The 27982-nt window shown below is 42.9% G+C and overlaps 1 protein-coding gene across 1 annotated transcript in view; it reads right to left on the reverse strand.

Moving 5' to 3' along the window:
* LOC106914847 (roundabout homolog 1-like) overlaps positions 1-27982 on the reverse strand; it is an 84572-nt gene that overhangs the window by 1018 nt on the left and 55572 nt on the right. The window contains 25 exon segments of the mRNA XM_088012491.1: positions 57-208; positions 928-1146; positions 1237-1377; positions 2295-2845; positions 3644-3779; positions 3866-4044; positions 4046-4415; positions 4576-4730; positions 4911-4950; positions 5586-5612; positions 6250-6447; positions 6656-6827; positions 6947-7068; positions 8240-8474; positions 9255-9376; positions 10168-10334; positions 10422-10590; positions 10683-10764; positions 10856-11061; positions 13699-13870; positions 13993-14117; positions 16789-16916; positions 17009-17147; positions 19360-19480; positions 21926-22083. Of these exon segments, the coding sequence (XP_087868617.1) occupies positions 57-208; positions 928-1146; positions 1237-1377; positions 2295-2845; positions 3644-3779; positions 3866-4044; positions 4046-4415; positions 4576-4730; positions 4911-4950; positions 5586-5612; positions 6250-6447; positions 6656-6827; positions 6947-7068; positions 8240-8474; positions 9255-9376; positions 10168-10334; positions 10422-10590; positions 10683-10764; positions 10856-11061; positions 13699-13870; positions 13993-14117; positions 16789-16916; positions 17009-17147; positions 19360-19480; positions 21926-22083 (4286 nt within the window).

Raw genomic sequence — 27982 nt, forward strand, 5'->3', positions numbered from 1 at the left:
GTATTTCAGTTTGAGTGGAGCTTCAGTCCATGGAAAACAGCCTTGTTCATACTTACCTCTTCCACCTGTTCTGTGAGGATGGCCTGCTCTCCCTGTTTGGACCTTGAGCCTCCACATGCCTGAAAGTTTGATGGATTGCAGCCCGACTCCCTCTGAGGCTGGCCTGACGGGAAAGACGGACGACTGTACAAAAGCACGTCCCCGAATTCTGAAGAAGAGGCATAAAGACAAACAAGCATGTGGGAAATTAAAACAATTGGATGTCTGCATATGACTCATCGACTTTGAGATGCTTCACAAGGCGTTTTTTCTTTCCATTCTTCCATAAAGGCCAGATATATGGAATAAACGACAATCACACAAAGGTGAACTCTGTTTACTAATTAGGGGACCTCTTAAGGCAGTTGGTTACAATCGATTGTATCTTGGGGTATCAAAGTAAAGTGGGCAGACTGTAATTTTCATGCTACACTTTTTACATTTTTACTGGTAAAATGTAAAAAGGGGAAATATAAACCTTTTTCCCTCTCTCCACCTCACAGTTTTGCACTTTTTTGTGTTTTTCTACCACATTCTGAATGATTATTGAACAGCACTGTGAACAACTTTGACAGAATATATGTCAAGGTTTCCCCAGAAAGTTTTTGCTAAGCCCCGGTGGTTGGCTGTGAGGGCAGACATTCATCCAGCGGCCCGTCGTGTTTTTGAGTTAAAAAATGTTTAAAGTTGACAGGAAACTTGATAATCATGTGTTACTGGAAGATTGGAAGATTAACACCTGAACATCAACTATAAAGTCTTAAAAAATGCAAAGATTTTAAAAAGACTTTAAAAAAAAAAAAAAAAAAAGCTATGCTTAGCCTGGTGGCCCGCCAGGCTTATAACAGTATTAAAAATATTCCAGTAACGGTGTAACTTCTTCCGTACCTGAATGCTGTCGGTTGTTGTTTCCTTTAGCCCCCTGTGGAACCTTGTCCATTTCTTGACTCTCTCTCTGCTCGGTCGCTCCGTCTCTGGCCCTGTGAGTCCCGGCGCTGCCTCGTCTGGCCCGGCCCTGCCCGGAGCCCATCCGAGGCAGAGTCGCCCCCCTCGCTTTGTGGTCGTCGTGGGACATCTGGTTCGTGAAATTTAGAGGCATGCAAGAGTCTGGGGAAAAAGCAGAACAAAGCGAGCGACCCTGTTAGCGCTGCCGGAGATGTACGCAGCAGCAAATTTCATGGTTTCTCGTGACTTTACCGTCGCTGAAGATATCTTTGGATTGGTAGTCCTGTTGTCCAGACTGGTTTGGTTTATGGCGTCTGGGCCGTTTGTGTGTTATCGCAGGACTCATGTTGCTGTCCGTCGACATGGGGCTGCTTGCTCGCTGGTGCCGCCGACCTGAATTCATGACAAACTCTAGTTAGACACAAAAGATTAAACTGCACACAGTAATTTTGGACATTTTCTTAAAAGGCCGGGGTTATGTGCTTTCCAGCCACATTGCCCCAGGGCAGCCATGGCTCCAATCCACTGGCGTCATCATCAGAGTGTGAATACGCCCTTTCAGATCTCAATTTAATTTAAAGGCGTTATAAATAAAATATATTATTATCATTATTATAGACAAAATTTGCAACTTAATCTCTTTGAATTGGGCCTCTGTTTCTTTAAGAACATCCTGCTCTTCCCAACACTCTGCCTTCAGGAAGTCATCACAACATTGCCCCTCTATTAATGTTTCAACAATGTTTTTACCAGCGTTTAATTGAGAAGTAGCTCATATAATGAGCTCAGCAGACATGCAGTTCCACCGGGTGTTTGCTAACTGCTGCTGGCTAGTCTGAAGGAGCTGAGTGTGGGTGTTGCCGAATGTTAAAGCTTGGAAACAGCAGCTGTGAGGAGGAGCTCCATCCTCGGTCCCCCTCAACATGTTGTGCACAGGTGAATGGTTGCCACGGGAGACTAAAGGATCTCTCAAACATGCAGAAAGAATCAAAGCAACACTCCAGGTAGGTTTCTGATGATTATGTAACATAACTAACCCCTTTTAAATAGATAGATAGATATTTTCTTTTTATTTTTGAAGTAGAGTTGAAGATCTATTGCTCAAAACTGAAGATTTGACAAAAAAAGACTGGTTTTGGTATTGCCTGCTTTTGTTGCCAGAAGTCTGCGACCCTACTTTGACATTTACGTTGCCTACTGTCCTAGACTTGGACAGACATAAAGTCATATTATAAAGTGAAAGGAAAAACAAAACAAAACAAAACAAAAAACAGGAGGTGTATTGAGGACAAACCACACATCTGTCTCACCTGGCACCTCTGGGTACCTGCACATGCGCAGGCCTACAATATCCCTGGAAGAAGCGACAGCCTGGTTGAAATCGCCGTCTGTGAAGAAAGAGCCCTCCGAGGTGCTCACGACGCTGGACCTGCCTGACGAGATGTTATCCTCAGACGCCGAGCCCCAGCTGTTGACCATAGACCCTGTGACCGATCTGTCCAGATCCCCGGTGCTGGAGGCCGGCGTCTGCTCCAGACCTTGCAGGAGCAGTTTGTGCGGAGAGACGTGGTGCTGCTGCTGCTTGTGCTTCAGGTGGTGCTGGGATTGGCTGTAAAGATCTTCCGCCAGCGCGGCCTCCGTCTCCTCGTCGGCCTCCTCCTCGTTCTCCTCCGGTCCGTCTGTGTCCAGTATTGAGCAGTAGGTGTGAGCGAGGTGTTCGGCTCCATCCTGCAGGCCGTTGCTAAGGTCTCCCTGCGGTGGAGCGGCGGGTACGCCGCTGCAGGACGCTTCAGTAGTTGATGAGGGTACTCCTCTGACTGGGGGAGTGGGGCAGCTGTCCAGTCTCTCCTCTGGATCAAAGCTGGTAAGAATAATTATGGAAAAGACAAGGTAGAATCTTAAACCAGTGAGGTGGAGTGACAGTCGGAAACGGTTTCTGAAAAATACACAGTGATTATTGGATTTGGAAATAAGCTCAGCTTTTTTTAAATATATATATAACCAGATTTTCTAGAAATAGCTCCAAATATACCAAGTATTTATCATACCAGGCAGCTAAAGCAGACTTGACGGTTGCCACAGCAACATATCAAGCAGGCTGCAGTCATTGGCGGTAACCTCCAACTGAGCAAGGACGCCAACTAAAATTTCAACCCCATTTTATCATATCGTTGCCTAAGCCTTAAACTTTTGGGGCATTAAAATGACCCATAACATGTGAGGTGGAAGAAAAAAGATTTCATATAAAAAAAAACTGAGTGTTACATTCACTGTCGCTATAGTAAAACACGGTGGTTGCAGCATCATGCAGTGGGAGTACCCAGGTGAAGAGAAAATGGTACACTGGGAAATAATGAAAGGAAACCCCATTAGAGACAGCTAGAGATACAACAGAATGCTGTGGATCAAAGCCTAGTAATGTCTCAGAATGGCATAATCAAAGTCCAAACTTAAACCCAAGTAAGCTGGAGATGTTTAGTGAAGAATGTGTAAAACGTCAGCTTCTAGATGTACGAAGCTGGTAAGGACAGACAAAAGATTTACAGCTGTTGCTGCGGCAACAGGTCGTTACATTTATTGTTGAACATGACTTGTATAAGTTACTATGAAGCTGCTGCATCAAAGAAACACGCGCTGCGTCTTTTGCCTTTTTTCGTACCTCCTCTCCATGGGCAGGCTGTACTCGTCGCAGCCCCAGGCGTTGGGATGAGGATCGGACACGGCGTCCCCCCAGTTCACCGCATTGTGTTTGGGAATCTTCTGGGCCCGCATTCCTTTCCTTTGATTTTGACTCCCTGAGAAAGGAACACGCTGGAAGTAAACGCAGGCTGGTTCTCTCGTCGATATTGACACGGCGCGTTAGGACGGGTGATGCCCTCACCTGAGGTGCTGCTGCCTCTGTCGGAGCTCTGATGGGAGCCTCCTGTGCTGTGGTCGCGGGTCTGGTTGTACGGCATCGTCTTGGGGTGGATCATACCCTCGCTTCCCTGCAGATCTGGAGACATCTTTTGTGTAAATTTTGAAATTTATACAAAGCACAGAACATTTGATTTGCTACGTACCGTTACAGCGCTGCTCGGCTGTGCTGTGCTGCATCAGCGCTGCCATCTCTTTGGGTATCGGCGGCAGGTTGGGCGGCTGCTTCCAGCAGGGTATGTCCGGGGGCTCGGCTGCACAGCCGGCGGCGGCGGCGGCGGCAGCCTTGTTTTTAATGTTGGCCTGTATGAGCTGCGTGGTGGCATACGGTATGGGCTCGTACGTGCCCGACGAGTCGCCTCCCGGGCTCGTGTAGCAAAAGTTGGAGTTGTTGAACGTCTTAATCTCAGTGAGTTTGCTGGAGAGATTCACGTCGCTGTATATGGGGGTCTCAGAACCAAGCTGTCCCCCCTGCTTGTTTTCTGGGTGGTTTCCATAGTTGGCAATGCAGTCAGCTGAGGAGGAGAAACAAAGCAGCACATGAACAAAGCAATGGCACGAGAGGCTATAAATCTTCAAGCATTGCTGCAAGGTGTTGGTGTTTTATTAGTAATAGAGGCTGTATTTCAGAAGCGTCTATGTGAGCTATGAGGTGTGTTTTTGTTTTGCTCTAACCTGGTCGGCTGTATGTTGTCATGTTGCTGTCACTGGTGCCGTTGCCATTATTGCAGCAGTTGATGCTGCAGTCCTTATGATTGGCACATGCGTTTGGCCAGTTGTCTGGCAGCCACAGCTGGTTCAGAGGCTCGCCCATGCTGAGAGGGACAGGCCTGCAACAAGGAGGATCACAGCGCCGTCAATCTAAAACCCACTGATATTGTTTATGCTATACTATAACGGAGCGAGCGGCTGAGACCACTTCGAGCGTGGGAAGACATCTCCCCCTAGCGGTTCTGCAGGGTAACTGGCATTTCCTCGTGTAACAACAATGGGACAAAAATATCAGTCACCTGCCAGCTCCGCACACAGTGTCTCCTCTTTGATATGCCACTGAGAAGACAAAAGCAAAGAAAAAAGAAAAAAGACGTTCAACCTTGATGAAAAATAAAAGAGAAAGTGCCAACAGTGAAGACAGCCATGAACAGCAGGCAGAGACAGTGGGGAAAAAATGTGAAGTCAAGTCTGCACACTTCAATACATGCTTTCTTTTCTTTAATAGATTTGTGTTTAGCTTATCTTCATTGCATTTACTCATTTCGGTACAGTAATTTAGTCAGGATAACCAGTATTATTGTGCTGATAGACCAGGTTACGACTAGACAATCTACTGTGCACGTTTATGTTATTCCTTGCGTAAAATGAGCTCCTTATAATTCTGATTGCCTCTCTTCATTTTATTTAGAGAAAACAAACATAAATCAGAAATCAATTTTCATCAGTTTGAACTTTAAAGCTTTAAAAGATCCTATTGGCTGCATGAGCTGGTTATCAGTTTACCCAGAAAGTTTAAAAAAATAAAAAATAAAACATATTTATTTCCTAATCCTAAACAGAAATCAGATTAGGCTAAAACTGGCATCAACGGGTCGCCACCCGAAATCGGTATTGGAAGTTCGTCGTAAAATCCCAAGTCAGTGCATCTTTAGAATGAATAGGATTCATTTATCAGGCTATAAAGTACATACCTGTAGGTGTAAACGTAAAAGATGGGACTGTGGAGAAAAATGAGCGAGGAAAAAATTAGTAAAACCATAAAATAATAATAATAATAATAATAATAATAATAATAATAATAAAAACTACTCTTTTATTAAAGATATAGACTGCTGAGTGCTCTGGACAGATCACTTGACGTGTGCTTTTAAATATAAGCTATGAGCCTCATTTGCAAATGCTGCTTGTCTTTTCAATTTGAGTCTCCAGGTGAAGGTTAATGAAGGGGGCAGCCTGACAGACAGCAGAAACACTGTGGCAGATTTAAGCTTGGCAGCTTGACAAGCTCTTTACCTCTAAACACTGTGGTGCACTGGCAAAATGGCGCTTTACAAATATGCGATTAAAGGCCACCGAATGTCGACACTGCCTGGAATGCAAATATGTCAAAGGATGATTAGACCAGAGACCATTTTCCCCCTTTGATCTTCATTTGCTTATCACCAGGAAGAGTTCCCTCAATATAATTGCAATGATGACTTGTGTGTTGTGTGGTGGCAAAATGTCAGTGTTTGATGGCCACCCTAATTATAATATTATTCAATACAGGCACTCCAAATAGTAATATACTTTAATATCCCGAGTCTCTGCAAATTATTTCATGAGCTAAAACGGTGAGGGGACACGGGAACACACCCTTCCGGATGCCGGTGTATGTGCTGCTGAGGCCACTCCTCTTCTTGCGATGACGGTACAGCCACACGCTGAAAATCATGAGGATGAGCCAGCAGGTGGCGCCAATGCCTGCGATAAAAGCCGGCTGCTTCACCACCTCTGAGATCTGGGACAAGGTGCCTCTTTTGTCGCTGATGTCCATCATCTGGCCGGCAGAATCTGACCAATAAAAAGCAGGAGGACAGGCTTGAACGTGAGTACGGAAAGAGTTGTATATGTAGAAAAAATAAAAATAAAAATGTGAAAGCTATCCAGAAGTTATTGACAACCAAGTGGATTTAATATTAAAAAAAAGAACGAGAGGAACAGAAACTTCAAACTAAACGCCACCCAGCAGTCTGCTGTCCCGTTCAGAGGGAACAATTACCTAATTGAAAGAACGCCACATCGCTCTTGACTCCCGGCCCGGCACCGTTGCTTGCTGCAACTTCTACGCTGTAGCGAATTCCTGGAGCCAGACTGGGAATGAGCACAGAGAAGGTTGACCCATCCACCGACTGATTCACATGGTAGCGGCTCTCGTTACCCAGGCACCAGATCTGTGGAAAACGCAGTGACAAGATGACGATGTTTGCCAGAGGGACACACTCAACAACACAGTGAGACAAAATAATAAAAAAAAGAACCAGAACAGATTTGAGCTGTGGTATTTTTAGACCTTGTATTCCTGAATGATTCCGTCCTCTCCCCCCTCTGGAGGTGGCTTCCAGGAAACAAGGATAGCAGTCCCATTGGCATCGCTCTTCGTGACTGTAACACCCTGGGGAGCTCTTCTCGGGGCTAAAACAGGAATACACACACTTGGCAACAGGCACATGAAGGAAGACTTACCTGATATGGTTTTGCACTGAATAAAGCAATGCATCATTTCTCTATTGCAACAGGATTTGTTTTTAATAACACAAATATTTACTGAGCCTTGCAATAGTGTTCATACACATTGAACTTAATCAGTTTGCCACATTACAACTAGAAACTGTGATAATATTTGTTACGATCATCGCACAAATAATCTACACAACTTCTGATAAATAAACTTTAAGGTAATCTTAAACCCAACCATAAGCTAATAAGTAAATATAACCCACCAATGTGTGATTTAATTGTGAACAAATGGCAAAACTGAGACTAATTAACAAACTGGAGATCTAGCAGTAGAGACGTATAAAGAAGAGTTAGCCTGTGCTAAAAGCTTACAGGCTAAGATGATAGCTTGTGCTGCCATCTTAGCAGCACAGGCTAATGTTAAATCTGTCTTCTGAAAAATGGAAAGAGTGTGACACTACTGTAAAGCTACCGAAACACGACCAGTCACCTCAACTTAAAGGATTTATCAAAGAAACGGTCAGAAGGCCAATGGTAGGTCTGGAAGAGCTTAGGCAAGAACATCTGTTGACTGACGATTTTCCTTTCTCTCAATATCAGGCCTTTATGGAAAAGTGGCAAGAAGAGAGCCATTGATGAAATAAAATCAGACAAAATCCAGTCTGAAGTTTCTCATAAGTCATGTAGGAGGGACAATAGGCTGGAGAGACACAGGCAGAGGTACTATGGAAAAGTTTGCATCAAAACAAGGTTGGAAAACTTCTGTCTACAGACGCTCTCCATCCACTTCCACCGAGTATTGAAAGAACCATGGGCAAAAAATGTCAGCCTTTAGACATCCAAGGTTGATAGCAACACACAATCAATGGAAGAGGGATGTAATTGCAGCAAAATGTACTTCTACAAAGTACTTTCTTTTAACTCACTTTTGAGATTTTCGTTTTCCTTCTACTTCGCCATTTTACGTAACCCTGTGTTCGTCTGTCTCATAAAATCTTGAAGTTTTGTAGCTGCAATGTGTGAGAAAATTCAGGACGTATGAGTACTTTGCAAGGCTCTGTAGCTCCAGCTGGACTTTCTCACCTATATTTAAAGAAACTGTTCTAAGAAAAAACTAAAAAATTACCTTCTTCCAATGTCCTGACAACCTTCACCTCACTGTCAGCTCCTTGGAACTCATCAAAGAAAGGTCGCACTTTGAACTCGTAGATGCATCCCTTCTTTAGCTGACTGATCACCACCCCGTCCTCCGGCAGGGCACGCACCTCCAGAACAGCCCACTGCGATTCCGGCTGCCCGTGCTCCGCGGATACCCTGTAAAGCACCTTGTAGCCCTGGATGTAAGGGGACTGCTGTTCCACCTAGGACCCATTCAATTCAAGTAGTTATTTACCCCCCGAGAGGCAATTTCAAGGCACATGAACAGACTCAAGAGTGATAGCTCAAACAATAAAATTCACACATCCTTATAAACATATAAATTAATAAGTGCATCATATAATATGTGTGTGTGCCTTTAAATGCGAAACCAGTGCAAGTCTTGGTTTGCGCTAAACATCCCGTAGGAAGGATGTATTAAAGCTTAGTAACCCTACTTCTCCTATTAACTTCCACAGATGAAATGTGAATTCTCTGTGCAAACCACAATCTGAGGTCATTAATAGTTTCCACTCAGCATGGTTTGAGAAAAACAAGCAAAAAGACAACTAAGCACTTTCCGTTCAAACCGCATGATTTTTGGCAAAGGGTGCCTGAAAGAATTTCTGAGCAGACACCCACACAGAAAAATGCTGCTGGCATAGTTGTATCTGTATGAAGCTAAACTCAATGGGTAACAAAGACCAATTCATTTGTTGCCTCGCTAAAACAACTCTCTATCATCTTAGCAGCACATAATGTATAACAGAGTATATTTATAATTTCTTTCAACACAGTAGACAACGCTGCTGACACTAACCACAACTTAGTTTCATATCTGATGAAAGTGCGGTCGCTAATCTATCAGCAACTCTTATTTTCCGAGGCTGGCTATTGACCCAAAAACAAAAGACGTGATCGTGTTTGACTTTTTGTCTCATTTGTCTTAATTCTGGGAGCAGTGAGGGCATCTATCTGCAGTACGGCCAACATGATGAACTCACCATCCAGTGGACCCGGACAGCTGAAGACGACAGGACTGTCGGTGTGTGTAGGTGGATCAAAACATCTCCCAGTTCTCTCTGGATGTGACGGTGGTCCACCCCCTGCATGGTGGAGGAGCTGTCTGTGTGTGGAGCAAAGGAAAAATGTTAAACACTAAACATTTTAGAAGTGTGGGATTTTATGGGAAAGACCAACACATATGTATAAAAAATAATGGCATGGCAATAAATTGGAAGGAAAATTTTAGATGGGTTTTCAGAACTTTTCACAAATAAAAATCTGAAAAGCAGAATGTTTTTCGGGGTTATGTCGCTGCTATCTTTGCAGGGCAGTTCAAGATCAGTCAGGCTCGATGGAAATCGTCTGTATACGCAGCACTTTGCCAACGGTGGCCCTGAATTGCAAACCACGTCCACAAAATCATTAAAAACAAGTACAAATTTAAAAACATAACACGTTTAGTCATTTGTTCGTGTGGTTCAAGTCATGCCACGGTGGTTTGGACTTTGACTAGAGAGGTGGAGTACAACCTGGACGGGTCGCCAGTATGTCAGAGGGCTTTAAACCATTGCAAATATTACAAGTTAAATATGCAGTTGGTCGCCCTGGATTTTATTTGGGGGTATAAAAACAAAGGGGTTTGAATTCAGAACATCATTTTGATATTTTTATTTGTAAAAAGCTTTGAAAATGATGTATGACTTTACTGCCACTTCACAACTTTGCGCTACTCTGTCTTGGTCTGATGTCAAAAAAATCAAACACATCAAACTTTGCGGTTATAAAAATAAAAAGTTTAAAGAATTTGAATACTTTACCCGCTAATATCAAGCGAGTATCTGAAATGAAACGTTTCTGTGAAGTTTAAGGTGTTTGCTAGAAGCGAAGTGAAAATTGAGGCCTTACACTTACCTTGAGTTCTGACTGAGTCAGAGATTGGACTGGGATCACTAAGGCCATAAACATTACTGGCTCTGACCATGAAGAGATAAACAGTTCCAGGTTTCAGATTAGTCAGAACATGGGACTCAGTCTTCACATGCTCTGCTAATGTCACCCATCTGTTTCCTAACGTATAGCTGCAGAAAGACGAGGAGAAATCAAATAGGATACATACATATAACAAAATATGATGTGAATTCAAAAAGAGCACAAATATATCTAACCTGAATGCTTCAATTAAGTAGGATGTGGGCGCTACGCCAGGATTAGGGCTGGATTTCCATGACAGCGTGACAGACGTCCGGCTAACATCAGAAACTTCAGGTTTAGACGGAGCACCAGGAATCAGGTGGGAATCTTTCGGATGACCGGACTGGACAACAACGCCAAACTCTGCCACAGAGAGCGCAACAAATTTACCAAAGTGTGAACTTTACAGTAATCCTCAGGAGGAAGAATAAAATCCCTGCGTATGAATAAAACACCTTCCACTTGCAGATACGCAGTCCAGGAAGCCTCTCCACTCGGACTAGAAGCAACACATGTGTAGAACCCTGAATCGCCCAGCTGACGAGAAAAAGATTCAGGTGCGCAAGTTAACCGGTTGACATGGCGACAAGCCTGGTCTTCGCAATTGCTATTGCACTTTGGGCCTTACCTTTGCATAGTGGATCTTCAGTGACCCTGTTTCTGTTAGGGACATCCGAGAATCCACCGGAGAGACCACTATGCCGTCCTTCTTCCAGTGGACAGTGGAAGGCGGAGCGCCAACAGTTTGGCAACCCAATACTACCGTGCTGTCAACGGGAACCGTCTGATTGACGGGACCCTGGCGGATGACGGGAGGGGGGTGCTCTGATCCAGCTGTGAGAAAACAAAAAAAAATGGAAAAGGTGGGGGAAAAAAATCGACTCGATGAGAATATTTCTCACTTTGTACATTAAACACAGCAATAAAGCATCTGACTAGAACAATGTATCTTATCCTGTTTAGAAAAATAAATGGATAAGGACTTAAGTAGACTCTTATTTTTTACCTCGTAAAAAAACAACAAAAAAAACTGCTGAGTTGTTTATTTCAACTCATGTCTTTGGTTTTGAGACAGCAATACGTTCATTTGTAACCAAACAATGGATCAAAAATTGTGTATTTGAATTTGTTGGGTTTGAGAGACAAGAAGAGCTTCACCAAACCTCTTCTACAGGATAACAAAAGTATGGAAAATGATGCTGAATATTTAAATGTCAATGCTACATGAAGTACTTTAGTTCAAGGGAACGAGTCTGTTCACCGAAAAGGACACAATTCGCCCTACCGTCGTTCAACATTCACACTTTGACCAAATAGGGAAAGAGAAAAGGGAAAACACAGAGACTGCTAACTGCTAGTCTTTAACAAGAATTTGATTTGTTTAAATATTAGAAAAATAAGTACAGAAGGTCATGGTTAAGATATTAAACATCAACTGTGCCACATTAAAATTTTTATCGTCTGCTCTTTTTCTCCTACACTCCCGTCTCCCTCTGTTCGCTTTTAAAACAAAAGACCTAAAGAGGTAAAAAAATAAAAAAGACTAAACTAAAGTGCAGGTCATTAGAAATTGAGCTAATGCTAAAAAAAAGGTCAAAGTTATAAACAGAGAAAGCTATAAAAGTAAGAAAGATGAGACGAGCGAAAATAAAATGAAGTGGAGAGGAGGCAGAAAGAGATAAGATGTGAAAGATATTGGGAGGAAAATTGGTAAAGCAGGAGAACAATAGGCTTAGGTGGATGTGCAGGGTTTCGAGGAGAAAGAAATCAACTTTTCCCCTCCAGCGGAGGGCAACTAATCATTCATTGGGTAGAAGGTACTGCTGGAGCCGGATCCAATCATGACAGCAAAGCCCAACTAATAACAGTTCCACTTAGATAACAGAGCTCCATCTCTCACACACATTAAAAAAAAAAAAAACCTGTGGGTGGGGGTGAAGGTTTAAGACAGCTAAATAAATAAAAAAAAATAAAAAACACTCCTGTTCCTCCTCCCGCCCCCGCCACCCCAAAAAAAAAAAAAAAAAAAGTGATGGAAAGATGCTTTGAAAAGCGCCCGGGGTAATGTGAGCCCGTTATTACCATACAAATGCACCTCTCCAGTTGGAGATGAAAGGAATGTGTTCGGATGGAGGGAATTTAGGCGAGAGAAGTACAAGTCAGGGAGCAGATCTATGACAAAAAAACGAAAAAAAAAAAAGTCGGCCATCATCCCTCTTTGTAAAAACGCCGCACACCTGCCGCGCGTGAAAAAACGTCCGTGACTGCGAGCGTTGCACTTAATAACTCCGCAAGTGGATCCATTTACTGTCTGTTGAAACCTGAAGCAATTATCTCCCGTAAATATAATGCACGTACATTTCACCAAGTTACATGTATGCGTGCTCACACAGGTGTGTAATTAGGGGTGTGAGCCTCCAAGCACAGATAAATTGGTTTTTCGAAAGCAATTAACACAGATATTTCATCGTGTTGGATTTGGATTAGAGTCCCCCCTCCGAGCTCTTTTACACACTACCTATAAATGGCATCATATGTCAAAATCACCAGACTTCATTCACAAACGTCTACTCGCTGCTGTGGAACAAAGACAAACAACGTCAGCAAATGTTCAAAGGGATCTTACATCAGTTCGGAGGAAAGTACTCTGACCCTCACTTCTAGGGTTTCACCAATCAGGCCTTCATGTAAATAATTTTTGGTCTTGAGCTTCTTGAATTGAATTCAAACTTGAAGTGTAGAATAATACACAAAAGATTCTACAATCCCGTTGTTTATTAAACGTTGTTTGCTCTTGCTTAAATACCGATCAGTTTTAACTGGGTGGTGATCTGGACTTCGTCTGGGCCGTTGCATTACCTTAAGGCCCCCCCCAACCATTCTTGTTCAGTTTTCACCAAAACAAGCTGTGTATAGGACATCTGATTCAGCTTTATTTGACCAATGGACATTGTTTCAGAAGTCTTGGAATCATGTTTGCTTTTTAAATAAGAGTTTTGTACACCTGAGGTAAAGCAAGGCATGTTTATCTACGTATAGCACCAGGAGGAAGGCAATCCAAACTGCTTTACTGGCCATTGAAAGAAAGACTAAATAAATAAATAAATAAGAAAACAATGCATCACATTGATAAGTTCTAGTCCAGGAAACACCGAGTAAGCAGATCTCTGAAGACCTGAGGGGTCTGCATGCTTTGTAGTTGACAAGTAATGCAGAAATCTATATTCGCCATAGTGCTTTGAGGTTAAATCTAAATAGTGCTAGAACATGGTGGTAGAACATTGGAGTTTTGATGAAGCTCTGATAAGTAAAACCCAAAGTTTAAAACACACACTTTCTTTTCCAAAACCGTGTCAATCGATTTTTTTTGCCAAAGTTATTAGGAAAAAAAAAAATAGAAGGAGCTGCGAATGAAGAATCAGCAGACCGAAGCGCAAGTCGTCTCATTTGGCCTCTTTCTCCATTACTCACCATCTGTAACTTCTAGCAGAGCTTTAGTAATGACACTGCCAGCTATGTTGAGAGCCTGGCAGATGTAGAAGCCCGCGTCAGAGCGCTGAACGTCCGTAATGGTTAAGCTGCCCATTTGGGAGACAGACAGACGGCTGAAGGGCTGTGGCGGCTGGTAGGAGAACAGAAGACTCTGGAGAAGAGAGGCAAATCGCAGTTAGAAGCTCTCCCTCCCCCTCGTTATCTTTATTTACACCGAGCAGTGATTTAGTGGGATGGCAGAACAAGAGGGGTGGGGGGTTGGGTCAGTCTCACCTCGCTGCCCTCCCTCTGCCAGAAAATGGCCGGCTGCGGGTTGCCCGTGGCTTCGCACTGGAAGGTGACCGTCCTGCCCACCGACACCGCCTGGTTCCTGGGGCAAACGGCGAAGGCGGGGGGCACTGCAGAAGAGGGGAAGCGCTAATTAATTGGCGGCCTAACACATCTTTTGATCGTTCAGTGTTTTTAGAGCATCCCTACGTGCATATAAAATGCTCTTTTTTTTTTTTTTTACCCACACAGATTATGCATTACATACTGTAATGGTGGATGGAATAACAGCGACACAGGTTCATGATTTCCTGTTGCTGTCTGATGGTGGATGAGGGATGGAAGACAACTTACCCGTGTCGACTAGAAGAGAAGGAAGAAACAAAAGAACAGTGGAATGAGTGATGCAGAACTTGACCATACAGCAACATCTTCTCACTGGATGACAACAAAATAACCCCCCAACCCCAAGCTTATGGGTTTCCTCGAGTTATGTTAAGCATCTTCTCATCGTTTTCACACCTGCCTTTTACCGTCATCCTTTGCATCTCTCACTTTTCCTCGACTATATCATGGTTTAAACTATTTCTTACGAATGTTCCACCATGTACCGTCTCTTGTAAGAGTATGCACCCTGCAGGGTCTGTGACAAAATGTGAGAATGTTCAATGTCTCTGTATCTAATGCATTCGAGGTTTTATATGATAGGTAGTGTGACGGAAAATGTTTGATAAAGTTCTAGCTCTGGTCAGTGAGATTTGATGGAAAGCTTCACGTTGCAGACATCATGTCTCACAGTAGGGATAATGTGTAGAGAAAATGATTAACTCGTTAACTTTTCAGTCTTTGAACTGTAAACAAAAAGAAACAACAACTTAAAAATAAAAGAGAGCACATTAACGACTGTGGTTGTACTGTGAGAAAATGTGAAAATGTTCAAGGGGTACAAAATCATTTTTGCAAAGCGCAGAATGTGATTTTCTTTTCTTCTCTCCCTCAAGGCTCCTGCTATTTGCCAAGCCACAGTTGAAAATAGGAAATTGTTGTTAATCTGTCTTGCTTGTTTAAATAAGAGCTAAATAATTGTTTCATTCTCAATTCATTCAATCTGCTTTGAAGCTGAATGTGTATGACTGTGTACACATGTGGAAGGCCAGTCTGAATGCTCTTTAATTAGGGTGGAGTTGAACATGACCATACTGCCTCAGAAAGTCGCACTGGGTTTTTTTTTTTTTTTTAAACACATTACTGCCTTATATACGTACAGAAGCTTGCATATAAATTGCAGGATCTTTCTTTTGTGATCTCATTAATTATTTTCCTTTTAAGATAAGACAAGAGCAGGTAGTACGCCCTTCATAAAAAGAAAAATGTTGCACTCACCAGCTAACCTGTTCAATTACTTATTAACACAGAAAATCTGCCTGTCACACGGTGGTGCCTTTAGGCGTCCAGAATGGTGAATGTGACTTGCTGAAGTTCAAAGTGAGCATCCGAATGGGAAGAAAGGAGATTTAAGTCGCTTTGAACGTGGCACGGTTGCTATTGCCAGACAGGGTGCTCAGAGTAAACTGCTGATCTACTGCAACTTTCACATGCAACCGTCACTCGGGTTTACAGTTTTTCAAAAAAAATGAAACTACAAGTTACAAAGGCACGTCGTTTGGACAAAATAATACGTCGTCGTCAAAGGTCGGTGGAGAACGCGGAGATGATGCAGAGGGAGCTCAAACAAACGCTCAATGCAAACCGAGGTGAGCAGAAAACACTGTTTAAACGCACACAACACTGTTAACCTCAATGCAGACAGGCTGCAGCAGCAGAAGACCACATGGAGGTCGATGAGCTCTTCTATTTAAACAAAATCTAAAATATGAGAATAATGACTGAAGGTATAGGATTAGTAAACATAGAGGCTAATTTAGATTAATACTGATGATGACATAAGGATAAAAAAATAATTAACCGTTTCAGGAAAGAGACACAAAAACGTTTGTAACGTCTCTAAAGGAACCTTCCTAATTTAAAAAGTCCGACTCCCAGGATTATCTCGTATTACTTAGTAGTTATATTGCACATTTATGAAAGGAACTTCTGCTGTGGCTATAACTTAACCTAAAGTTTTATTTTCCATTTCATTACGAGACATCCATATATTTAGATGCCTTGCTGTTCACTTTAATTACTAACACTACTGATCTGTCACTTGGCTGCACTTCTTTCCTTCACCACAAAGAAAATCAGCTCTGGTACCCCTTGAAGCCTGTTTTTTTTTTTTTTTTTCCAAGGTTTGCAGAGAAAAGGGAAGAAAATGTAATTGGAACCATGCCACTTCCCAGCAAGAAACCACTGCTACCTTATCTTTAATTAAGTCCTACCAGCCTCGGTATATTTCACCCACAGCGACACAGCAACGTGTTTAATTGAACGGGTCTACGAGCTGTCTTACTTCTCCTTTTACATATCTAAAGGTGCCACTGAGGCAGAACAGCTCGGACCAAATGAATCTGTTTTTCTGTTTTCTCCTGGCCAGGTTAACGTTTCCTCAGACTCTCCCCCCCGTAAACACAGCGCTGCAATTTGCATCGCCTGTTAACGAGACGCAGAGAACGTTGCAGATTTTGTAGGACACTAAAAAGAAGCAAATAAAAAACGGTGCGGACAATTTATTTGCACGGACGTCTTGTTTTATAAGAACAAGAGGGGGGAGAGCTACTTGAGAGTCGCTCCAATTTTGAACAAAAAGAAAACCCTCTTCTTCAAGAGAAGGTGTTGGATATCTTATCTGACATTTGTACTGACCGTGTACGGTGAGGGTGGCAGATGCTTCAGATTTCCCGACCATGTTCTCTGCCATACACGTGTAGGAGCCCTCATCTGGAGAGGCAACTTGGCGAACAATCAGAGTGTGGTCCTCCAGGATTTCAAATCTGTGGGCACAAAGACTCGAGAGATAAGACAAGCAGCTGAAAAGCACCACGTGTGCGTCGTGATTTAAAGGAGGAGTGCTTCTGTACGCTACCTGCCCTTAGGTAGGTCAGAGTCATCTTTCCTCCAGCGGACGGTGGGGACGGGGTCTCCTTGAACAACGCAGTGGAACTCCACGCTCTCGTCCGCCAGCAGCACCACGTTGCCGGGGCGCTTCACGAAGGTTGGCCGCTCTGAAGGGCACAACAACAGGAAGAAGACACAGATGTATCACCGCGATCATCAATCTCTCGCCACGGTGTTTGTGGCGCCTGTGGCGAAGAGGCTGATCGGAAAAGAGGAAAAAAAAAAAAACGTGTGTCCACCATTTTCAGCAAAATATATTTTGACCAAGAAAAACGAAAGCAACAAATTGTACACATTTAGAATGAAAGACATAAGGAAAAAAGGGCACGTACGTAGTAGTTTTATTGTGTTTTTTTTTTTTTTTAAACATGTCTACATGTCACAACAAGTAGCAAATCAGTGAGTCACAGGGAAGTTACTCTAGGTATCTAGATGTGGTAAATGTGTTAGATTGGGGATTTGGTGCCAGATGGGCTAATCTGATTATTTTAGAAACAGCTGAGCTATTAGGATCACTCGGAACCTTTTACAGAAAACTATCAGGAAAAAGAGAAAACATGCAGTTATGCGGATTGCACACATTATGTGGGCGACAGTGGAAACAGCAGAAAACCAAAGAGGGAGGCTATTCTAAACTATGCTAACAGGGTGAAATGTGCTAAATGTGCTATCCATGCCAATCCCATTTATGGCTCATAATGCAAGTTGGAAAACATTATTTAAATATGAATCTTTTCACTTGAGGAGCTCTTTGGTGGTACTTTTTTTTAAATCACTCTCATACACATAGTGCAAAATTAATGATAGTTACTGGGTTGTTAAATGACATTTTTAATAAGTAATTTCCACTGAATCGAGTAACTTTTACTTTCCCCCAAAAGCTTTAGAATCAGGAGCAGCAACTTTTTTTTTTTTTTAACTGCAGTTATGTTATAAAAACCTTTAATTCTGCTCATCTCTAGTCTCATAGTTGAGATTTAGCAGCTCTGCAGGGGACAGTGATATGAATTTATGTATGAAGGTGTCATTCTGGTATTTATCAAGGAGTGAACAATCAGAAGTATAAGTATAACTGTGCACACAAATGCAGCAGCTTAGAGGGCAGATGTCTGGTTTATTCATATTAGCGTATGAAACTCCAGCAGCAGCTACTGAAAGGAGCAGATCAGATCCCAACCTGTAAAGGAACACCTGTCGATTGAAGTTACAGATTTGTTGCAGGAAAAAAAAAAAAAAGCTTGTTTTTGAGGAGATGTACTGAAAAGAGAAAATTATGCTCACAGGGAAACATGGTGAGAATATTCAAGCCCGGGTGCTACTCAGAGGTGAAAATCTCACAAAAAAAAAAAAACCTACCTTGATCAAGCAGAGCTGGTCCTTCATTATTTAAAGACATGCTGCAACCCGTTGGTTTGGATCAATGCAGAAAAAGATCCATAGAGAGGAAAGATTATGAGCTAAAAATGCAGCACAAGCTTTGCAAGTCGTACCATAAAAACCAGGTACAATCAGGATTGCTGATTGACAGACATTTGTTTACGGATAACTCTGAGTTTTTCTTTGTATGTTTGAGTTGATTTATGAATTAAAAAGAAAATCTAGTCATTATTTATTCATTACTTGAGGAGTCTATAAATCCTGCATGCAGTTTCGCAAGCATCCTCATCCTTATTTGGCACAAAAAAATAAGAAAAGTAACCAAACTGCCTTATCCGAACAACAAAAAAAGCAAAAACCCTTCATGCAAATACCAGCCTGTGTACTTGTCTTTTCAGTTGCTACATTTGTGCATTCAGCAGGCGCATGCTTCCCTGCGTCCGTTTTGCGGGGATTACCTTTCCACCCATGAGGGACTCGGCAGCACCACAGCCACTAACGCTGCTACATCTACAAACTCACATCAAGGTCATCTAACCATTTGGCGCTGATAAGAGCTCTTCTGAGATGGAAAGTGTTAGTAAAATATGGGGTTGAGAGACTAAGTATGGAGGGTGTGTTTAGGCAATAGAGCATGTAGAGAGTGTCAGAAGCACGGCTCCGTGGGGAGCTCTTACGCTGAAAGGTTCGCAACGTCGGATGCAGCGGGAGCAGACGTTCGCCACTTGTTTTGTGGGAAAACCTCTCCAACGCTGCCAGACTGAGATGGCGGCGTAATCAGCATAATTAACCGGTTATTACTATACCCCAGTGACAACAGTTTTATATAAAGTGGCCTGGCAAACCAAAGCAAGTGAGCTGTGAGGGGAGTTAGACTAAGTGAAGCAGTTAAAAAAAAAAACACACACGCTATAGTGGAATAACAAAAGGAGTAAATACTACCTAGCACAGTGAGTACCGCGATCTCACTCTCCCTCTCCCCCACCATGTTAGTGGCCACGCAGATGTACTTCCCCGCGTCGCTCTTCCTGGTGTTGGTGATCATAAGCTTGCCGCTCCGGATCTGGAAGGGAGAAGCAAAGAACGACTTGTTTGCACAGTTGTATTTGCATGTCACGGGAGCGTGCGCGGCGTCGGCGGATGCGGCGTGTATTTGTCGTGCGTGTAATAATCGGCCTGCAAATTAAATTTGTGGCTAAGATCCGCGGCGGCTTCGATTCTCATTGTGACGCCGTGTTTGCTTTCATGTAAGACGGCACCTGCATGCGCACTCATCTTCGGCTAACTTCCTTTTGGAAAGAAAGAGGGAAAAAAAACAACTTTATTTTTTATGCACTTGATAGCATGACAGCGTAAAGAAAATCTACACCGTCTTTCAAGCTCCACAGAAGGTCACCACTTATAAAATTACATAATTCATGCCCAGCACTGCACAAGAACCCTGGGAACAAAGAAGAGGGGCTCTTTGTAGAGATGTTCCTTAGATGTTCTGTCAGCCTGCTTTGCCTTTCCAAACTTTTTACCCTTTCTTTGTGCATATCTATACACACGCACGCACGCACGCACACACACACACACACGCACACACACGCACACACACCATCCCTTTACTTACCCACAAGAGGCTAAAGATATGTGCTCTCTGCCACGCTGTTTTCAGCTATTTTCAATACACTCCCACAGATGTCTTTATGTTGTTTTGACAAAAAAAGAGCTGCTGCACTGATAGTCAGCAGCTAGCCAGTGTTAGAGGTGATATGGCAGCAGCATTGAGCAGATACCATAGATGGGAGAACACGCTGATCTTAAGACCTCAAAACAAAAGGCCAGATCTACTTTTTCCATCCAGTCCTCTGAAACCTTCTCCGAGGAATCGACTTCAATTATAAAACCTTCAGCCAGGCTGTTATGCTTTTAAGACCGCTTCTTTTCCCCCACCTACACTCCGATTTGGAATCAAACTATTCATGTTTGCCTGCTAGAAACGTGCAAGGCGCGAAGCAAAGCTTTGGCATTTGTTAGCAAGGAGTCACGGGGGGGCCAAGGCCGCCTGCGGGGGCCGCGTCCAAAAAGCAGGCGCTATATGCTACAACGGCACCTGTCTTGGTGGGCGCTTTAAACCCACCACACAGCAGAGAGAATGCACCATTAAATTGCTGCTGGAAGGATGAAAAAAGCAGCCTCTCAGTTATTAGTCAGTCTCCTTCAGGCTAGCCTGACATTGAAGCACAACTGACTAGTCTTTTTTTTTTTATGTCAATCTCTAGTAAACCAAAAGAGCTCAGGGTTAATGACTTTTTTTTTTTGATTCAGCAGCCATTCTTCCTCCTGTTTGATTATCCTAAAATATGCTTTTATGAAGAACTGCATGTCAAATATCTCTAGGAAAATGAAAATCACACTTTCTAACTCAAACTGGCAGCTCAGGACTTCTCAAGAAGCAAAAAGTAACGTAGCTCAAAACAATGTTTATCTCACTAAAGTTGCTCGCTCTCATTGCCTCCATTCTGCCACGTTCGCTGTGATAGCAGCTGCGTTAACAATTCAAGCAAGTCAAGGGATTTCTTGACTCAAGGCTTCTTATTTTTTTCACAATCTTCTATTTCTATCAATTCAATTTGTGGCAGAGGCGTAACTCGTGGAACAGTAACTCTCAAGTCTTATTACCGTTTTAATCGTGAATAAACTTTGGGAAGCTGATGTGCTTAAATGTATTGTTTGGACAAATCAAATAAAGATCTGTTCAAACACCATTAGCTAAAAACTTACGTGTGTCAAAACTCTAAATATTACTGAGCATGTTAACTCTGTCTTCAAATTCCCATTATTAACTAAAAGCTCACGGTAACACTGGAAGCGGCCACGAGTTTCTCGTGCACTTCTTTGGTTTCCGTGCAGCCGCTAATGTCTTTGAGCGAGCGCCACTGAAAAAGACCAATTTCCAAACAGAAAAAAAGATGATTAGGGAGGACAGAGACGGGCGCGTGGAGAGTACAAAGCAAAAGGCAGCCTTTGTATTTCCCTCTGTGAAGCCTCCCCCTCCCCGCAAGCTCTGATCTGGTCCTCTTCTTAAATCAGAGGTAGCTGCTCTGTCCATCACCGTCCCCCAGAGAGCCTCTACCTGTCACTCTGCACCAACATGAGCTTTGAGTCTCTTCCTGCCGTCCGTATAAACAAATCTGAGGCGAGCGCGTGCACGAACAGTGTCAGACAAATCCAGAAATGAATTTTATGTTGCTTTCTGTGTTCTGTACTTGAGTTAAATTGGGGTATTTTGCTACTACGTTATATTTTTCCTAAGTATATGTCAAATAAACTTTATTTTCTTTCTGTAAAGGGCTAATCTAACATAGTTGCATAATGTGTAATGATGTTCATTTTCCTCTTTTTGGTTGTGTGTTAAAAAAATGAATTTTGATGAGGTAAAAAAAAAAGGCTGCTTTGTAGCAAACTTTTGACCATTTTGAGAGAATTGGGCCATGTTTATGGACAGAGGAGTGTGTATTACTGTGATGCGTTCGTCTCTGTCGTCCAAGTTGGCGCCGTCTCTCCTCCAGGAGATTGTGGGCTCGGGGTGTCCACGGGGGGGTTGGCACTCCAGCACCGCAGGCTCTCCAACGGCAACCATGACGTCAACGGGGTTCTGCCTGAAGTCGTCCCGCAAAACTGGAAAAAAAAAAAAAAAAAACAGAAAACACAGATATATTCAATTATAAACAGATAGGAGGCTTTTACAGTTTTTTTTTGTCAAACCTCATGGGAATAGTTTTTTTTTTTTTTTTTTTTATATCGACAATATCACAGCTGTGTACCGTTTCCTCGGTTGTAGCATAAAAAATGGAAAGTATAAAACCATTTAGCAACAATGTTGCTAAATGAGGACTTTGCATGCTGAACAGCTTCATACGTCATACTTTGCTTGAAGAAAAAAAAAAGTGCAACTTGATAATTGATTGCCATCTTAATCTACACACATTTACAAATTACCTGTTTAAAAATGTTAATTTAAATGTTTCCATTCATCTTATGCCTGGAATCCTAAATAAACCTGGTCCTCATTGTATATCAGCTTATTCTTTGGCTGATTTGCATCTCTTTTTTATACATGTGCTTGACCTGCTGATGCCAGTTATAGATACTATGACATAATACATCAAATATGTGCAGCAAAAGAGTTCCCATTTGTGCCTCAAAGCGTTTATGTTTCTAGCATTTGTGCGATTTTCGGTGCATCTTCATTGCCACCGAAAACACTGAGTGTCCTTAGTTGTGATGCACTTAATGAAGCAAAAAGAATATCAATTTTGTCAGTATCTGACATTGCTATAACCAATCAGCTGTTTAGGGAATAACTGATCAATTTTAATCTCTGATCAACTGATTGGTGCTCATTCTTATGAGAGTCTGGACACTCTCAGACAGTTGTTTGCCTTACAGGAGAATGAAAGGATGCGCTTGAATATAGCTCATGAGAATAGTGGGATGCGGACGCTTCCCACTGCAGGAGGCTAAAAGCCACCACAGCAATTTATCATCTTTCCTCAATGAGTAGCCTGAGTGCTGAGAAAGCAGCCAGAGCTGAACCGGAGACGCGGCGGGCTTGCATCTATTCCAAAAGCGTGTTATTTTCAGTGGTTGCAGGCAGTTCTCGTCTCCACCGTAAACAACAGGCACATCAAGGCCTCCACTGTGCAGCTTCCAGCTCCGCACATTTCAAGGAAGCTCAGGTTGGAGCTTCGTAATTTAACGTACCGCCGTCATTTTTCGAGACTTACAGCCGGGAAAGGAGGCGCACAGAGGGGCCTCGAGTTTGTCGGGACGGGAACACCCTCCCTTTTCTTTGCGTTCCGTCTGAGAAGATCGCTTCACCTGATGAGGTGAGGTGAGCGACGTGCTCGGATGTATAGACGGCTTGTGCATTTGAGCGACTGCTGCTGAGCATTTCCCAGTTTTAAATTACAAGGCGGAGGGGAGGGCTCATGTCCCGAACAAGCTGAGGGGAGCCAAAGCGGAGCAAGCAGCAGAACAGCGAGTCGAGTCGAGCAAGGGTGAAAAGACAGGAAACAATGGGGGAAACGCATAATCACTCCCAGATGGTGGCAACCCACTCACCTCTGGCTGCAAATTTCAATATATCGCGGGGCAATAAGGCCAGTCAGAGATGCATGACGGGAGAACAACTCGGAGTGACCTTCTAATTGGAATTAGCGAATGAGGGCTTCTCTCTCCCGCGTTGGCCCTCTGATACACAGAACTCCGCTGCGACTGTCTACGTTTGACTGAAAGCCGATGGGAAACAGCTGTCGGACGACCCCCCCCCCCCCAACCTCCCCACCCTCCCCACCCTCGCCGCTGCCAACACCACCGCGTCACATGATAAAAGACCCTCCTCGTGGGACGCGGAAACGAGGCTGAAGTTACCTCAGACAGGAAAAAGCCGAGACCATCGCGAGTCCGTGTGCGAGAGCGTGCGCACGTGCGCGTTGATTGATTGACTGATACCGTCGCATAATTTCGAAGGCAATCAAGTTACACATCTGCTTTTGCTATTGTGTGTGAGGCCCAAATGTTTCCGTAGAATGTGAAAGCTTGGATTAGCTCCGAAAGGCCGTTTGTTAAAGATCTATTTTTGATGATAGTGCAGCACTTAGTGTAAGAGGAGAGGAAAGAGAGGCACGATTAAAGGCGGTGAGACCTTGGGATGGTTAGTGAAGAATGTTCTTGTGAGTGTGGGCTAGTGGTCGCACGTCATACTGATGGTTTCTAAGCACATAAAGAGAGACTGGATGAACTGTATTAGTTGAACTGTTTGTATTAAAAGGAATACAATTTCTCAATTTCAGCTTGAGAGGAAATTCTCAAATGTTCAAAACCTAAGCTATTCTGTACGTTTTCACATTACTGTCTTTGACTTTACAGGTCAATGTTCACAAATTAAATCCATTTTCATCCTGTCGTTATTCTAGGAGCTACATTTGTTTCTTTTCCTGGCATTTTCATGCTAGTTCCCTTTTAGAAAAGGAAAGACTCATTCACTCACATTTATTTCATCTTATATATCTGCATCTTATACCTTTGCACATCATATCTTTTCAATTTCCAAATCCTGCTTGTTTAGCTCAAGCTTTTGCACCTCTCGCTGCTTTCTTTTCCTCCCTCCATCTCATCCCCCCCCCCTCCAGCCCCACAGATGAGAATCTCTCAGCCCACTTCAAAGCGTCCGCCCCTGGCCTCACCAGTCTGGATCTGACAGTGTCTGACTTGCTGTTAGTCCTCTGGAGCTTGAGCCCCGGCTTTAAAAAAAAAAAAAAAAGGTCTACTGCAGCCAAGCTCCCCAGTAATCCTTTCTGCAGAGTCCAACGGGTCCGAAAAGGAACACAATCACACCCCACAGACAGTGAGTGTGGTGGAGCACTAACAGATTCCCTATTATGACACCGTCACTGTAATGGACAGGCAAGGGAATATCTGTCCACTCCCTGCAGAAGAAACAAAACAAAAAAAAATACTTTTTCAGCTTTTTTTTTTCTCCATATTGACAACTTTAATTTACCCAACTCTGATGCCTCATTCACCTTCCAAATTCGATATCGTAGATTTGTCTGCACATGGTTTTGGTGCAATTATCCTCCTACTCTGCTGCTAAGTCAACATTAGTATTGCTTGAATGTTATGTGGGTGTTGAAAGTTACTGGCAAATTCACCACAAGCAAGAACCCAGCTGCGCGCGCTTTGTTGTCCACTCCGCAGCGTAGCAGCAGAATACAATAAAGGAGAGCTTCTCTGCATGGCTGATAAAGGAAGTTTTCCTCTTTGGAACAATAGAACAATCTGATCTTTTTAGATCAACACGTTGATTTGTTTGACTCTTTTTTTAATGTAATTTTAAAACATTAGAATGTCAAGCAGCAAAACCACAGTTCCTTTTTTATTACAATCAGCAAGACTTATTACCATAATCGCTGGCAACAAACCATGCAACCACAGAGTTGTGTTGTATTCTGCACAATTACGTTGAGACAAAAGACGCAGTGCTTTTATTCGTTTCTGAAGGTTTTCAGTAGAAATCTTGTTCCTAAAAAGGCCCATAGAAGCATGAATACAGGTGGACCGTTGCATAAAAGATGGCCAGCGTCGTTCCAAAAGATGTGAAGTCCGGTTCTTCGGTCAGAAAGGTCAGTTCGTTATATTAAAAACTCATGCTTTTCTGAAGTCTTTCAGCCAGAATTGATAAACTATCAATGAAATGTCCCCACAGCTGAACTGCCTCAGCAAACCAATGCCAGATCATAGGTAGCAAAAAAGACATTTCCAAAGAACACAGGAATGACTGGAATAAACATGTAAATGTGATGATGCAGCAGTAATCCCTTCTCAAGCTGTGAATTTCCCCCCCTTTTCCCATTATTTTTTGAGTCAGGCTTGATCGACCTTCATTATGCTTCCATGTTGTAAATAGCATAAAAGCACAAAGAAGGCTTAAAGTTGATGTTGCTTTGCCTTAAGGACATCAACTGTGGTCTATATGTAATGTAGCGTATGCATATATGTAATAATCCCTCCGATAATTTGGCTTTTGCCAAGGCAAAATCTACCGTTGAAACAAAACCATGAGTTTAAAATGTTTTGTTTTGCCGAGGCAACACCATACACACGAACCCACATCACTGTCGCTGTAGCATCAGCCCAGGGAAAACCTTCACCAAGCCCAGCAGCCCTACATCCAAAGAAGGACTGATCTATGGAATACCGATTCAGAGAGGGGAATTCAGTTGGGAACCTTCCTTTTCAAGGGGGCTGAATACTTTTGCAAAGCACAGTACAAGTGAATACACATTCTGAGTCAGTAGGAATGCCCCAATCAACACGGAGGACACACGTCCACACACTGCAAAAATGATGAGCTGCCAAATTTATTCCAAATACCGTAAAGTCAAACTTTGTTTTCGTAAAGCCCTAAAATCCAAACTTAAGCTGCACAGCTGAGTTCAGCGAGGAGTTGTCAGACTGAAGGTTGTGACAGCATTTTTATAGCTAATGGCTTTACAAGAGCACCGAGGGGCTGTTTCTGACAGTTCTATCGTCCTGACTGAGAGACGAACCTGAATCTGGATGAGTGATTGTGTCCACAAGTTCAACTGGAAAACGCATCACCGTGCCGTTTCAGTGAGTCTTTGGTGCGCGCCTCGTTCATTTGTCAATAGTTCGTCCGAGTCCAAAAACACACAGCCGATTGTCAAAGGAATCTCTGTGTTTAATCTTATAGTTGTGTCTATTTGTAGAAAGTGTGAGCGGAAAAACTGCAGGAGAAAAAAAAAAGTTCATCCAGGAGGAGTGAATGCTGCAAGCCTTAAATTACATTAAATTGAAATTTGGACCAATTGTGAACACACCAGAGTTAATTGACAAAATATATGTGCCAACGTACGCATCAGTAATTAATCATGAAAATGAAGGAATAAATGGTTGCCATAGAGACCTTCAAGATGGAGCGGACTGGTGATGTAGACAGGTTTAGGTGACTAACCTGAATAGTTGCTTTGGTCTACTAATAATGTTGTTTCTTAGCACTTTGAGCACTGATGAAGTCTTCAACTTAACAAATCTTTGGCCCTCTCCATGAACCTTGGGAGTCGGCCAGAAAAGTTTTAATTAGATAAAGCGTACCCATCTCCTAAACACCAATGCCCATCTCTCATTTGAGATGGTGTGTTCTCTTGTCTTCTCAATTTTAAAAGGCCACAATTAAAGTTAAACAAAGTCCTTACATTTTGAGGATTTCCTATAAATGAAGCTGTTTTAATTCATAAACCCCCTTCAAACCCTGAAAATAAAAACACTGTCAATCCCAGCAGATAAGAAATCCTTGACTTTTCTCACAATCCATCTCCTGACCTCTCCCTACCCCCAAAACTCTGCGCATCTTTCCACCACAGCCCTCTCTCTTCCCCCACCGCCTCCTCTTTCTTTTCCTGCTCCTAACTGTAGAACTGAAAGTCTGCAGAGACACAAAGCTGCAGGAGAAACAGCTGCTCCAGAGAAGAAGAAAAAAACAAAACAAAACAAAAAAAAAAACACAGTATGTGCAGCTCCTATAGAATATGGTGGTCAGATATGTGGAACAAAGAGACAAACAAAAACAAAATCGCTCATCCAGGAGGTCCAGAGGGCACTGTGCCCCCTCTGGAAGAAAACTACCAAAGCTAACAATATAATACGAGCCACATCCGAGCAAATGCAGCGAGAAAACAAAGGTCTTCCAACTCAAAAATCATAACACACACAGAGGCTCCAACTCATAACCATGCCACATGAGATTTATAAAATCCGCATCCAGCAGACAGTGCACTCTGCTTAGAAAGGAAACAAAAATCCCTCGCCCGTCCTCCCCTAGCTACCCTATTTGAATTTCATTTTCCTCAAATAAATCATTACTCAAAGAAGTCCCTGGGCAAACAGACTTTTCTGCATGCGGGGCCATAAATCTATCTTATGCTCGGTGAGCCAATTAAATCAACACAGAGGCTCACTTACTGGGATAAAGCTTCTAGTTACAATATTTGTT

The sequence above is a fragment of the Poecilia mexicana genome, unplaced genomic scaffold (genome assembly GCF_051168715.1).
Source record: "Poecilia mexicana isolate PSO_F unplaced genomic scaffold, ASM5116871v1 scaffold_14, whole genome shotgun sequence".
Taxonomy (NCBI): Eukaryota; Metazoa; Chordata; class Actinopteri; order Cyprinodontiformes; family Poeciliidae; genus Poecilia; species Poecilia mexicana.